The 14,611-nt window shown below is 35.9% G+C and overlaps 1 protein-coding gene across 1 annotated transcript in view; it reads right to left on the bottom strand.

Annotated features, from left to right (window-relative positions):
• Window positions 1-285: 285 nt before the first annotated feature.
• The window catches only part of ST8SIA4 (ST8 alpha-N-acetyl-neuraminide alpha-2,8-sialyltransferase 4), a 106,779-nt gene continuing 92,453 nt past the window's right edge, over window positions 286-14,611 (bottom strand). Inside the window, exon 5 of the mRNA XM_062212358.1 lies at window positions 286-4,558. Within this exon, the coding sequence (XP_062068342.1) occupies window positions 4,276-4,558 (283 nt within the window). The 3' untranslated portion in view covers window positions 286-4,275. The remainder of the gene's footprint in view (window positions 4,559-14,611) is intronic.

Below are 14,611 nucleotides of genomic sequence, written 5' to 3'. Positions count from 1 at the left end.
GTGAAGCAGTAGGCGATGACTCAAGCAGTTGGATCCCTGTTATTCTTACAAGAGATTCAGACTGAGTTTCAGGCTCCCAGCTTTGACCTGGCCCAGGCCCACTCCAGCTGTTGTAGGCATTTGGAGAGTGAACCAGTGGAAGGAGCTCTCTCTTCTCTTTGTGTCTTTCAAATACAAAACAAATGATTACCTAATATTGACAAATAAAGTGAAGCTGCTGGGTTGAATAAAAGAGATGAGGGAAAAAATTGAAAAAAAAAGGACTTAATTTATTTTACAATTTTACAAATGATAAAGCAATAATACCAGATTGCTATACACAAACAATAGGGTAACAGTGTTGAACAAAATGAACCTGACAGAATAAACCTTATCTTTCAATTCCACAAATGGCATAAGAAATACTCAGTAGCAATTATCCTGTGCAGCAACGCTCTCTCTCTGTAAACTCATTTCTCCCGCTATATACATTTGAAACACTTGTGCTTTTGCCTACACAATGAAACAGTATTTATTTAAAAAGTGCTACTTAAATGAGGAACACAAGGCCTGGGGCCACAATCTGAAAATTGTAATTCCAACACATTGCCAGCTTGAAGAATTTTTTTTTCCTTTTTCTTTTATTTTCAAGACTCGGACATACTAACCCTTATTATAACTCTAGGTATGAACAACATAGAATTCAGTTATAAAGTAGATCCTTCTTAAAGCAGGTTAGTAACTGAAGTCTCAAAAGAACTTATTCTAAAGTGGTCTTATTTATTTCCAGGGCTGTTCACAGGGCAGACCCTGAAGGTATCAGCATAACACAAATCTAGTGTGTACATGTTACAACTCAGTGTGTATGCACACAGATAAACATATATAACATTGTATATATGCATCACACACGTCTATTTGTACTATATAGTTATACCTATAGCACATATATAATAAAGTATCTATTTCTAGGTGGGCTTTATTTGGATTTTCTTTCATCAGATATGAACAATAACCCTTACTCAGTTCTTTTAAACATTGGTATATTGATAATGCTTGATGGGGGAAGCTTACAAACTCATGGAGATAACAACTAACTATATATAACTCTCCCCACATCCTTCCACAATTGTAGATACTCCTTACAATAACCACATGAAAACAACTCTTTTTATGAACCAAATACCACGTTATGTGCATTATGACTAACTGGCTCAATTAGAAATAAATTACTTTGTTTACCCTTTCCCTGTGTAGTAGCTTGTTAACTAGTTGGTATGTACACTACCCTAGCAGTATTTAAATAAATTGCTACTGTAAGCATATATATAGAGAGAAATTCCCATTAGCAATGGATGTACAATTCATATGATATACAATACATGAAGACCGTTGAATGCCCAGCACCTTCGTTCAGATAGAAAAACTTCCACAGTAGTTTCATCAGTCCTGTGGGCTGAATCATTAGATTTGCCCAGAAAATTTGTTACTGATTTACTGTTTATTTCAGCAACTTAATATTAACTACAGAACAGGCTGAATACTAATGATGAAATGTTTCCATGGCCTATTCAAGTCCACAGCGCAGTAAGAACCATGGTGTCTAAAGGGAAAGGCTAGTTCACAATCTGCTGCCTCAGCATTGTCAGATGCAGGTATAAACTGTGAAGGAGAAATAAAAACGTAAAGCTGTGTACTGATGACATTTCCCAAACAAAACTAAACAAACCCAGATATTTCAAGTATGTACTTATAGATAGATTTTGCTATGATTCCTTATGCCCCCTTATTAGATAAGTCTCAGCTCTTTTTCTTAATCTTGTTGCTGGCCTTTGATGATGTTTTGCTCTATGAGAAGGCCATACCAGATAGCCAAGGGGGAGGGCAGATGGACAGTTAGACAACAGGGAATGAAATGATCTTGTACAGTTTGTCTTCTTTGAATACTAAATACCTCTCATCGAATTCATTCTTGAGTACTGAAAGTTCCCTGAGATGAAAAAAGTAGTCTCAGCCGATACTGAAGCCCTTTTGCTAGACGGACCATTTTCAGAACTGGGCAATGTATTTAGAGAACACAAAGCATAGAGAAAGAAAGCAATACAAATAAGCTAAAAAGGCACTACTCAATGTCTCTATGAGATAAACAACAACGCACACAACAGTGAATGGCTGAGGTGTGTTTGCTGTGGCCTTACATTGCCTTAAATGTGTTTGTTGAAAGCGCAGTAAAATTGGCAGGGGACCTTGCTGCTGTTTTTAAGACATACTGCAAAGGAGTGCCAAAAGGTGGCATACCTGTGAGAACTGACTTGTGACTTCTAGAAATTTCCATTAAATTCAAATTATAGGTAACTATGACAACTTACCTCTGCAAATAGTCCAAATTAATACTTACTTTTGATTTGTTAAGCAAATCAGACTTTTAAATTTAGATTTAAAATGTATCTAATTCTTTAAAAATTTGCAATAGATAAGAGTTTTCAACTGATAAAATTATATTCATGTTCTATTCATTTTTAACTATCAATGCCCTATATGCATTCAACTTTTCTGTTTTAGAGACACATGGATTCTCAGAAAATATAATCTTCTGTATCCCAAGGTTCTACCATACTCTTTAAATAATACCCTATGGTATTTAAATATTGAGAACTATATATTTGTGAAACATCTTTTTCATAATCACATATATTTTTCTTCATGTACTTATTCATTTCTCAGAGTACCTTCCCTATGAAACAGAGCATACATATTCCCCACGCTACTTCTTGTTTCCTCACGTTGCCTTCCCCAAGAAACAAGAAGTCATGTAAGTTGTTCCAGGCCAAAGTAGAAGTGAGAACACAATGCTTCCGCTTTCTGCAGAAAAAGCTACCTTCAGAATCGCCCACCAGCATAATACTACTTAGGAGAAAACTGGTTTATTGGTCAGTTCTATAACATATTAAACTGTTTTAAAGCCACTTTTACTAGAGATTTCATGTGTTTAAAAACACACTCGTGATAACGTGGCTAATTTCAACTACAGAAAAATACTGATCACTTGAATTTAAGTGCAAAATCTTGACACAGTTTCATGTTAAACCTCTTAAAAGTAATCACTTCTGCTATGAAAACAACATTCTATTAATCATGTTATTTCCACACTAAGAAATTTAACAATAATATCAAGAGTATGGCAATCGTTCTCTCTGAATAAAAAAAGGATTATCAAAGAACTGGAAGAGCCATTTCATCTACATCCATCATTTATTCTAATGGGTAAAATGCTGCCAAAATTATTATGAGATTTGAAAGGAGTGGAAGTCTTCCTTTTAATAAAAATAAAATTTGAGCTTAGATATTTTAAAATATTTGGAGACAACTTTCACATTATTCGCATATTCATGTTGATATACTATTTTCATGAAAGGGAATGGTTTGTTGTGTAGAAACATGAGTGTAATCTTTGGTACCCAAAGTTCATTTTTTTCCTGTTAATTTTACCATCTCAGATGGCATGGAACATCTTTCCTTGATAGTGGCTCACTACTACTGAGTTGTGCAGTTTAACTGGTACCTTCTACCCATTGGAAAATAATCTGGAGGTTTTGAGTTGTGCAAAATAAATTAACAAAAAAGTCCATGTGATCGTTCTTTAAAAATACAACTTTAGAAACAATGACTTGAAGTTTGCTCTTCCTGTTCATATGTATCTCATTTCTGTATCACAGAAAGGATTTCTAAGCACCCCAATACCCCAACTAAAAGAGATTCCAGAGGAGGACGAACAAAAACATAAACATAAAAACACAACATTCATGATCAGACTCAGAGTCCTGGCTGAAGGCATTTACTTGTTCCTCTTGTGGAATTCACGGCTCGAACAGTCTATGTGTTCGTTTCTGCTGACAAGGATGGGACATTGCCCAAGGCTGAGTTGTGTTCCTGGGTTCCTCTTCTGATGTGCTTGGTGTTGCATTGGCAGCCCGACAGTGATGACGTATTTGCATCGTTAACTAATGACAAGTGCATTGTTGGATCTTGTAAACACTACTGATTATACATTCAAACTGTATTCTTAGTGGAAGTGGCACTTACTAGGACCCTTGAAGTCAAAATATGTAATTTTAGAGCACTTTGCAGGTATTTCGTCAGCTGGTAGTGGATTTCTCCAGTGAATGTCCTTGATCAACCATTCAGTTTACTGGTGAATGCTGAAACCCAGCCTTGTTTTGGATCCTATTTTCAAATCTTCAAAAGCATCTTCAGAAACGAAGTGCATACTCAGTCTGCTTCTGTTTTAAATGTGCTTTATTGCTTTACACACTTTCCTGTCGTCAGTTTGAGAGCTCCTCTATTATGTAGCACATTCAATGTTTTGAATTCTAATGGCATTCTGTGAGGACTTGCATTGGAAAAGTACCTATATTTTAAGTCATCATAGTAATGATATTTGACAGGCTTTCCATTCAAATCCTTAGGGAATGGCCAGAATCCATACAGGTGAATTTCATCACAGAATCTTGTAGCAAGAGTATACATGAGGAGACCTGTGCTGGGTCGTTTGATGGGCACTTTGTTTGTCAGCCAGTAACTGGAAGAAACACAATGAAAATTAGAAGAATTTAGAGAGGCATCTCAATGCACCTAAAACAAGGACACTGTGCAGAACACTTAAAAGGTATCTTTATGAATAATACTTTAAAAGGATTACTGGAGAAATAATGTTTTAAGCATTTAGACATTTTGAAGATTTTACTGTATCTTTCATTATCCTTTATTTACTTGCTTGTTCATGAAGTTATGTAAATAGAGAACCTGGAACACAGGTAAATATTCTGGAATAGCACATTGAAAATGAATTAGTAGAAAACATTTATATACAATGTCCAGAGTTGTATTTCTCAGAAAGGGTTAAATATGACTGCAAAAGGCATGATGATTGAGTTAATATTAAGAAATCCTCCGATGAAATATTTTAAACTACAACTATAGAATTTTTAAATATTGGATATTTTGACTAGAAATCTCAAGAAATACTTCATCTGAATAATGTCAACTGACACGTCCAATTCTAAATGTCCAAGTCACATTTTATTAAACCAAATGAAAATATTGCCTCAACCCACATAAAAATAACCACAACTGGGGCAAGCATTGTGACAGTGTTAAGCTGTCACCCGGACAACTGCATTCCCTGTCAGAGTGCCTGATTCTACATTTGACTATTCTGTACTTCTAAGCTAATGTGCCTCGGGGGGCAGCAGATGATGGCCCAAGTGTGAGTTCCTGCCACCAAGTGGGAGACCTGGATGGAGTTCCTGTATCCTGTCTTCAGGCTGGCCCAGCCCTGGAGATGGTGAACATTTGGGATTGTGAATCAGTGGGTAGAAACTCTCTTTCTCTGTCCCTTCCCCTTTCTCTGTCACTCTACCTTTTAAATAAATAAGTAAATAAATCTTTCACAAAAAGGCAGGCTAACCACAACAAAACACAAATTGTAACTCTAGAATATTGACGAATGGTCACCATTGTGCAGTTTAACTTTTAATTAAATAGGTAAAATTATTTGAATGCTGATCAGTATTTTATACTATTCATTTACAAAGGCAATACAATGCTTCAAAATGTTCACATCCATCACTGTTGACTAACTTTGGCCTGAAAGCATGCAAACCCACAAGTCAATCACCATCTGTAGCCAAGGGGTTTTCCACCACTTCTTGGCAAATTCATGTCCTTAAGACGTCAACGTCATCTGAAAATAACTAAAAGAGGAAGAGTATGGTTCTTTCCTTGCTCAGTTATAAAAGATGCATTTAGTAAGTTATTGGGCTTGATTTTTGTTTTTAGAATTATCTGCTGTTGATAGAAATGTACACCCTGCTTTCCTAAGTCAAGAGGAAGATTTTGTTAAGATTCTAGGCATTGATTGATACAGTTGCTTTGATTTTACATATTTCCTATTTTTCTTTTTTCCTGACATATTTTACAATGCCTTTCAAGGGACACCAAATATATCTTAAGTACTGAATATGCAAAGTAAAACTTAGAGAGTTGACGGCTGGCCTAGCATTTGAAGACACTTGGGACATTCATGCCCCATATCAATGTGCTACAGTGTGAGACTCAGCTCTGCTTCTGACCCCAGCTTCCTGCGAATGCCCACTTCAGGGGGCGGTAGTGATGGCTCCAATACTCAAGTCCCTGCCAACCATGTTGGCGATGTGGATTGACTTCTGAGTTCCTTCTTTGAGCCTGGCCCAGCTCCTGCTATTGCAGGCATTTGGGGAGTAAAGCAGCAAGATGAAAGATGTCTGTTTCTGTCCTTGTCTCTCTGCCTTACAAATACATAGGAAGAATATAAATCAAAAAGAATAGTTACATGTGATTTTCCTTCATTTGCTTATAGAAATCTTATACTCTCAAACATCACTAGACACATCAGAAACAGAGAAGGTACATTTGGCCATTAGCATTCTCAGTTTTATCCTTCTTTCCTGCCCTTATCACAATCATTTACACATTTACATTTTTCTCTTCTCATTCAGGAAGGCCACAGGCTACACATTTTGTGTTTATGTAAAATGAGTAATAAATCTCTCCTTACCAAAATGGCTTTGATGGTTATGCTCTCCATAGGAAAGACTTACAGGTTTTCAGAGAGGAAAATCTAATAATTTTCTCATAACCCAAAGAGTAGCTGGATGAGCAAAATCATCACCTGTAAATTGTTTGCATCATGAAGAAAGTGCAGGCAGTAATTCCTCACAAGGGCTAGGGTTGCACTTCAGTCTGCAAGCTCTGAGACTGTAATGTGCCCTGAGAGAGCAGGTGTTCTTAACATGAAAGGGTTATTATACCAAAGTTTTCTGAGTGTGATCTGTGTGTGATTACAAATTTAAAGTGATGAAGTTGGTTAGTTAAAACTTGTGCTTAGAGGTCCGTGTTTGGCTCTGTAGTTAAGACACCGCTTGGGACACTGTCACCCGGAATCCGGAGACCTGGGTTCTGCTTCCTATTCCAGCTTCTTTCTGATGCTAACCCTGGAATGCAGCAGATGATGCCTGTACCACTTGGCTCCTGAAATCCACACACAAGACTAAGATTGAGTTCTGAGCTCCTGGCCCAGTCCTGGTTATTTTGGACATCTGGGGACAGGAGATTCTCTCTCTCACTCTCTATCCCCCTTCAGTCTCTGTCTTCCACATAAGAGAAAACAATTCAAAAATATTTTTACTATATTTATTTAGAAATTTGGGGGGCAGCATTGTGGTGTTGCGGGTAAAGCCACCATCTTGAGACTCTGGCATCCCATATGGATGCCAGTTTGTGTCCAGCTGCTCTACTTCCAATCCAGATCCCTGCCAATGCCCTGGGAAAAGCAGGGGAAGATGGCCCAAATGTTTGGGTCCACAGAACCCACATGGGAGACCTGAAGGAAGTTCCTGGATCCTGGCTTCAGCCTGACCCAGCCCTGGCCATTGCTGTTGTCTGACAAGTAAACCAGTGAATGGAAGATTCTCTCTCTATCTCTATCTCTCTCTCTCCCTCTCTCTGTCTTTTTCTCTCTTTGTTGTTCTGATTTTCAAATAAATAAATAAATAAATAAATATTTTTTAAAAATTAATTTTTGAAGTAGAGGAAGTAAATTCAACTCTGTAAAAAATGATTATTTCAAAAAAAAACAATGTCAGTGATTGGGAATAATTTTGCAACATGAAAGTTAGGCTTCAAATTATGCTGATTTTTTTCTAAGAGGGAAAAATCTAGCAGGCAATAGTATAATGCTATAATATCTGTATGCAACTCCAAGATTCTATAATCAATAGGTATTTCCTATTTCCTACTTCTGGAGAGATTTCCTGGAATCTATATAATTATAGACAAATAGGAAAACATTTGGATGCAGTACAAATTGGTAACTGCTGTAAGAAAGAAATGCTGAAAGCAAAATTATTGCCTGAAGTGGTTCAAAACATTGTCAGAGATAGCCAAGAAATCAACTTTTTTTGAACACTGAATCTCATGAGAAACCACAACTAGAAAAATCATGTTAAAGTTGGGGGAGTGTTTTGAAAATGCAAATAGGAAAATTATCCTATGAAAATAAAGGAGAAACTTTGGAAATCTGTAATATTTTTAGAGAAACAACACAAAATTAATGCCATTTATGCTACTGATTTCTTAAGAACATCATAAGAAAATGGCCTTTAATCAATGACATCAACATGCAACAAATAAGCTGAGAAAACCTTATAGAATAAAGAATTAAAGCCACACAAAACTCTGTGAAATTAAAAATCATAGAAGTTGATCAACTACAATCAGTATGAGTTCTTCTTACAACTCTAATGCTATCCTTGAAATTATGCAGGCCAATCTAAACTACTGAAATTCAATGTTTGATCACAAACAAATCCCATATGTGAAGAGAACAAGATCAGATATTCTTTTTTACTTCTGTTAGCATAATCAGTTAGATGACATTTATCAATTTTAGAAGTCAAATCTGACAGTGCAATTTTAAAACCCAGGCCTGAAAGTATCTACCTGACATTTAAAAACTATAAATTTCTATGAAGCTTATCAAAATAGAGAGTATATTAGTTTTATATCCCTATTGTAACACTGAAATGAAAGCAGTATATTAATAAATAAGGAAAAATTCACACTAATTCAGTACAATGTGTTCTAATTTTTATCTTAAATTCATATCTGTTATAAATGTTATAAATATAAATTTAAAATTTGGTAATGTTTTCAATTCATCAAATAATCTTGGTTGTTATGTATGTAGTTTCTTTCAAATAAATTCATTTTTTGAATTGTAAAGGCAATGCAGGCTTCCTATAGAAAATCAAAAGAAAAAATGTATCAGAAAGAAAAGTATTATCTGTAATCTGGCTGCAGAGTGATAATTATTTTTTATTAAAGATTTATTTATTTATTTGAAAGTCAGAGTTACACACAGAGAGAAGTAGCAGCAGAGAGAGAGAGAGAAAGAGGTCTTCAATCTGATGGTTCATTCCCCAATTGGCCACAAGAGCCAGAGTTGTGCTGAGACGAAGCCAGGAGCCAGGAGCCAGGAGCTTCCTCCGGGTCTCGGGTCCAAGGACTTGGGCTATCTGCCACTGCTTTCCCAGGCCACAGTAGAGAGCTGGATTGGAAGTAGAGCAACGGGTCTCAATCCAGCGCCAATATAGGATGTCAGGCTTCATTTAGGGTGCCACAGCACTGGCCCCAATGATAATTACTTTAACAACATGCTGCATCCTTTGCTTTTCTGACTCATTTGGTCTTAATATATATCACATTCGCAGACATATAGAACATTTTTTTAATCAATTAGGCCAAATTTTGTACTGATATCCCTTTATCTCTCCCTCCTTTTCTGTTTCTCTTTTGTTTAATATTATAATGCTCTATCCTGCTGTAGGAAGCAGATTCACTCAAAATTTTAAGTATAAATTGAACACTGACAACTTTTTATAAATATGATAGTCCCCATAGATGTTACTACTCCCAGCATGCAAGCTCTGGTTAAACAAGATGTCTTACGTCGTCTTCCTCCTTGTTATCTTAAAACTTGGAATGCCTCTCACCACCAGATCCACGTGCTGTAGAAATCTGCATTTGTGGTCGGAAGTCTCGGATTTGAATCTGTGACATAACGCTTAGCAGTTCTTGGGAAAGTTGCTCCAGTTCCTTGAACTGCAGTTAGTATTAACCCAGAGGATTGTTGTGATGATTTAAAAGAGATAGTAAATGTGGAACACATGACATGAATCTTGCCACACAGTAGCACAATTGGGGTTTTCCTTCAACATGCCCTCAAATAACCTATGCTTCAACCCCAATCACAAATTTCAATGCTCTCTTGGAAACGACTGTAAATACACATTGGCTGGACAGTTGTGGTTATGTCATTAAATTTAATGGATATGCTTCCTTAGTTGAGAAACAGAAATATTTGATTTGATGACTTTGGGGTTTCCTCTCTCTATAAAATTCTATTGTGGTTTTAAATCATCTCTCCTCACAACAGGGTGTGAAACCCTTTTACTCCTACTCTGCTTCCTCCCCACCATTCTTATTTCTTTACCTTCTATCAGGTTGTAGTGCATTGCAAAGCAGAGAAAGTATTAATTATTACTTCTTAACTTCAAATAGAAAATATTTAGAATTTGATTTCCTAATAAAATCAGACAATAATCACCTGAAAAGCCAAAATAACTGATATTTCAAGCAGCTGCATTTTTAGAAAGAAAAGCCAAAAATGTTACATTTAACAGCTGATGAGACTTCCCATTGAACATATTGGCAAGTGAGAAATATTAATTTGTATTTATGTTTAAATGGAAAGTCTAAGAGTTAAGAATGATATAAGAATTCTTCTTTCTTGAAGTACTACTCGTCTCACAAAAAACAAACATGATACTTTTCAGAAGTTGAACATAGAAGATGGAATCTCACTGAGTCAACATTTCTAATTATAATGCTTAGTTGTAAGTAAAATCTGGAATGTGGAATGAAGCATATACACAATGCACCTTTGCATCATTGTTCAGAGGAATCTTCGCTTATATATCTCTCACAACTGAATTTTGTCTTTGGTTCTATAAGAAGACTCTGTCAAGGATAAATAATATGATTCCTAGATCTAACGGGTTGACATAATTTGAGATGTTATAAAAAAATTAGCTTTCTACAATTCATCTTTGCGGGAGATATCTTCATTTTCCCACCTCTACTCTCTGCCTCCAGAAATCTACAAGAGAGACCATTTACAATGTTATACTTCTCATCAAAAACATTACTTGGTGCAACTTGGGACACACTAATTTGGAGCATCTCCGCTGTTTTCCATCCAGTGTTAAAAGCGTGCTTTCTTGGGGAGGGCACTGCAGTGTAGTGGGTGAAGCTGCCACCAGTTCAAGTGCTAGCAGCTCCATTCCTGATCCAGCTCCCTGCTAATGCACCTGGGAAAGCAGCAGCAGAAAGCCCAAGTGCTTGGGCCCCTGCACCCACATGGAAGACCTGGAAGAAGCTCCTGGCTTTGGACTAGCCCAGCTCCGGCTGTTGTGTAGATGATTGGCCACAGATAGTTCACTCACTCTCCCTCTTTCTAGTTGTAAGTCTGAATTTCATATAAAATAAATACATTTTTAAAAAATTAGTGCTTTCCTTCTGTTCTAAGTATATACTATGTAAAATTGATTAACTACATAAAGTTTAATTTTGTTTGAAATTATTTTAATAAAATTCATATTTTAAGATTATGAGATCTCTGTTGTCATTAAAAAAAAAATGGTTGATAAACTCTTTAAAGAAAAATGAAACTTCCTGCACTGTGGTATCATCAAATCCAACATGAATTCATCCTTATGTTAGATAGGAAAGGAGGGGCAGATCTTAAATCTACTTCTGATGTGAAAAAATAGTGATGAGAGACATATTTATGAATTTGGCAAATTAAGAACAAATCAATAAGTAAAAAGCCAATTTGTTGAGAGAGTAATAAAACTGATAATTCATTGAGAAATTACAGTAGATTAGATGGGCTGGTAAGGGGTCTACATTTCATTTTTCATTTAACTCTCACTATAAACCTATGAAAGCTGATGGGGCAGCAGGGGGTGTTAAACTGGGATTGTGGATGACATCACTAGAATTTTAGTTCATTACTATCTGGCAGTAAATTATTTCAATTTGAATTTACAAGGAATTGCAAACTTTAGCTTCTCACTCCGCTTGGAACAGAAAATCCCCTTGGGACCATTTTCAACTGAGTTCAGTGTGGTATAGGGGAACACAGATCTGCATGGTATATTGGTGATTAAGAAGCTGGTATCAACAATGATGTATTTTATGCATGAAGGTATTTTTGTCTTTTTTCCCCCTAAGGGATCCACTTTTGGCATGCAAACTCTCAAAAGCATTTGAAGTCAGAAGATGATGTTCTAGTTTCAATACGCAGCTTACTTAACCACATAGCAAATGCCAAAGTCTGTGACCTGGTATCAAGGGACAAGAATTTCCCTGCAGATTTGAATAATGCTTCTGAAAGTATTTTGCCGCGTCATTACAGTGCAAGCAGAAATTTGTGACCTCAAGAGGCCAGCTGTAAATATGTTTTCCTCTTATGTGTCATTTGTACACAGAGCTCAGTGTTGAGTTGGTGATAAGAAAATAAGAATTTTTTTTTCTACAAAAGCCCTTTGTATATATATATATATATACACATATAAACAATGTTTTTTTCCAAAATGTGTAAGCTTAATTCATCAGAGGCATGGAAGAAGAATGGCAATATTATTTGAGGCTCAGTTATCTCTATACTGTACTTGATACATATGTATAATATTTGATGTTTGTCATAGGAGTTAGCCTTTGCTCTAAGCTCTTACTTCACCCTATTGCTTTTTTATGTGGCCATGTACATTTTTAGGCTGAGTTTAGAAACACTGTTAAGAAGTTCTATATCCACTTATATTGGTTTGATCAAATGTATCATATTTCATTAGAGATCACAAAACTTATTATTGTAATATTAATAATTATATTGTACATCATGGTTTCACAGTATTTTTATACAGTTCTCAAAAACTCTTATGATACATGACATAATAAATATTTACATCCTTACTTCATAAAAAGTGTAGTTGTGGCTGAATAACTATAACTAGGGGCTGGAGTTGTGGCAGAAATAGTTAAACCACTGCCTGCAATACCAGCATCTCATGTGAGCACCAATCTGAGCTCTTGCCAATGCAGCTCGCCGCTAATGCTTCTGGGAAAGCATTGGAAGAAGCCACAAGTGCTTGGTCCCCCACACTCCCATGGGAGACTCAGTTGGCATTTTAGGCTCCTGGCTTAGGCCTGGCCCAGTCTTGGCCATTGCTGCCATTTGGGGAGTGAACCAGGAGATGGAAGATATCTATCTCTTTATCTCTACCTTTCAAATAAATAAATAAATCTTTTTAAAACAGCAGATATTTTAATTAGTCCAATTTTATTCAAACAATGTGCTATACACTCCCATGCTGGTAAAAGTTTAGCAGCAAACACTGGGTACAAAGGCTAAAATGCCTCTAATTTGTAGCATTTGTCAATTTCTGCTATGTAAATATTTCAGTTATTACTGATTTTAATCTACCAACCTAACATTAGTGAACACGGAGTTGGGACGAGATGGTACAATCAGTTCTGGTAAATCAGGACAGCTAGCTTCAGTACACTACTCCCTGAAGAAAAGAGAGAAAAAAATTATTCCTCCTAATCTATAGGCCCACAATCTTTGAACAAGGAAGGTCAATATTAAAGACACTTTTTTTCCTGAGCAAATTAACAGGTATAAGTTTTTGAAAATAGAGTGGCAGATGCTACTTCTATTTTTGTAAAAGGAGCCTCACCACATATTAATATAAAGGTTCATCATTGTTACCTAATGAAAATATAAAGAGAGCAATGATGCTTTGATTTTTCTCTTATGGTTCTCCATACATCGCTGGAGACCCAGTTGTCATTTTATGCAGATTATTTAATTTATTCTTGCTGGTATTTTAGAGAGTAGTGGTGTTAATAGTAGGGAGCATATTCATGACTTGAATCCCAAGTGACAATATTTAATGGTGGGGAAGCATTGGAAAAGCTGGAGTCTGGTGTTGCTTTAATTTTGGATGACTATGTGTTGCTGAGCAAACCATTTAAGCACAGTCTCACTTGAGTCACCAATAAAATGAGATTCTTAATGCAGTATTTGTAAATGGTAACAAATAATCTGAATTCTAGTTAAGAAGCATGATAGTTCATCCAGCTACAGCATGATTTAATCACCTCTGTTTTGCTTGTTTTGCTCTACCTTAGTTGATTTAATATGCAGCATTTCTCATCAATCACCTTCTAGAGCCATTGAAAAACTCAGAGCTTCTTTTTCAATTCCTACAACACCTACAACTAAAGGTCACAAAACCTACACTTTCAAATTCATAATAAATTTATTTTCAGTTATCCATAAATTATACAGTGACTTAAAACCTGAAAAACAAAACTAATAAAATAAGATGGCTTCTGGGTGGGCTTTTGGTACACCAGCTCTGGACACCTGTATACATTGGTATTGGAATGACTGGAATGGAGTCCTGGTTCCAGGTCCTAGTCCAGTTTTGTGCTTTTCACATCCTAGGAAGGCAGCACCTGCTACCCATGTAGAACACCTGAATTGGGTTTTCAGGTCCTGGCTTTTGCCTGGCTTATTCCAGCTATTGAGAGCATTTGGGGGCAGAACCTGCAGATGGAACACCTCAACCTCTCTTTCTTTTAAATCAATAAGAAGTAAAAAAAAAAAAATTAAGAATGACTTGTTATTTAATATTATTCAGAAGGAAGAGAATAATGTTACAGGAAAATGGGATCTTCTTGAAATTAGAAAAATTAAACAAATATAACCAAATGTTATTCTCTAGACTTTAATATACAAGAATCCCAAATAAAACTAAAATGATCTCTACAAAACTACAAAAATTATTCAAATCAGCATACACTGGCAGACTATATTGAAGGAGAATTTTTAAAAATTCATCAAAAAGAAATGGATTTTAATTTTATTTAGAAAACATCTTTAGAAAGTTCTCAAAGATAATGC

The sequence above is a fragment of the Lepus europaeus genome, chromosome 15, assembly GCF_033115175.1.
Source record: "Lepus europaeus isolate LE1 chromosome 15, mLepTim1.pri, whole genome shotgun sequence".
Classification (NCBI taxonomy): Eukaryota; Metazoa; Chordata; class Mammalia; order Lagomorpha; family Leporidae; genus Lepus; species Lepus europaeus.
Note: the sequence above shows the minus strand (reverse complement) of the source record. Positions and strands in the feature narration are given on the sequence as shown.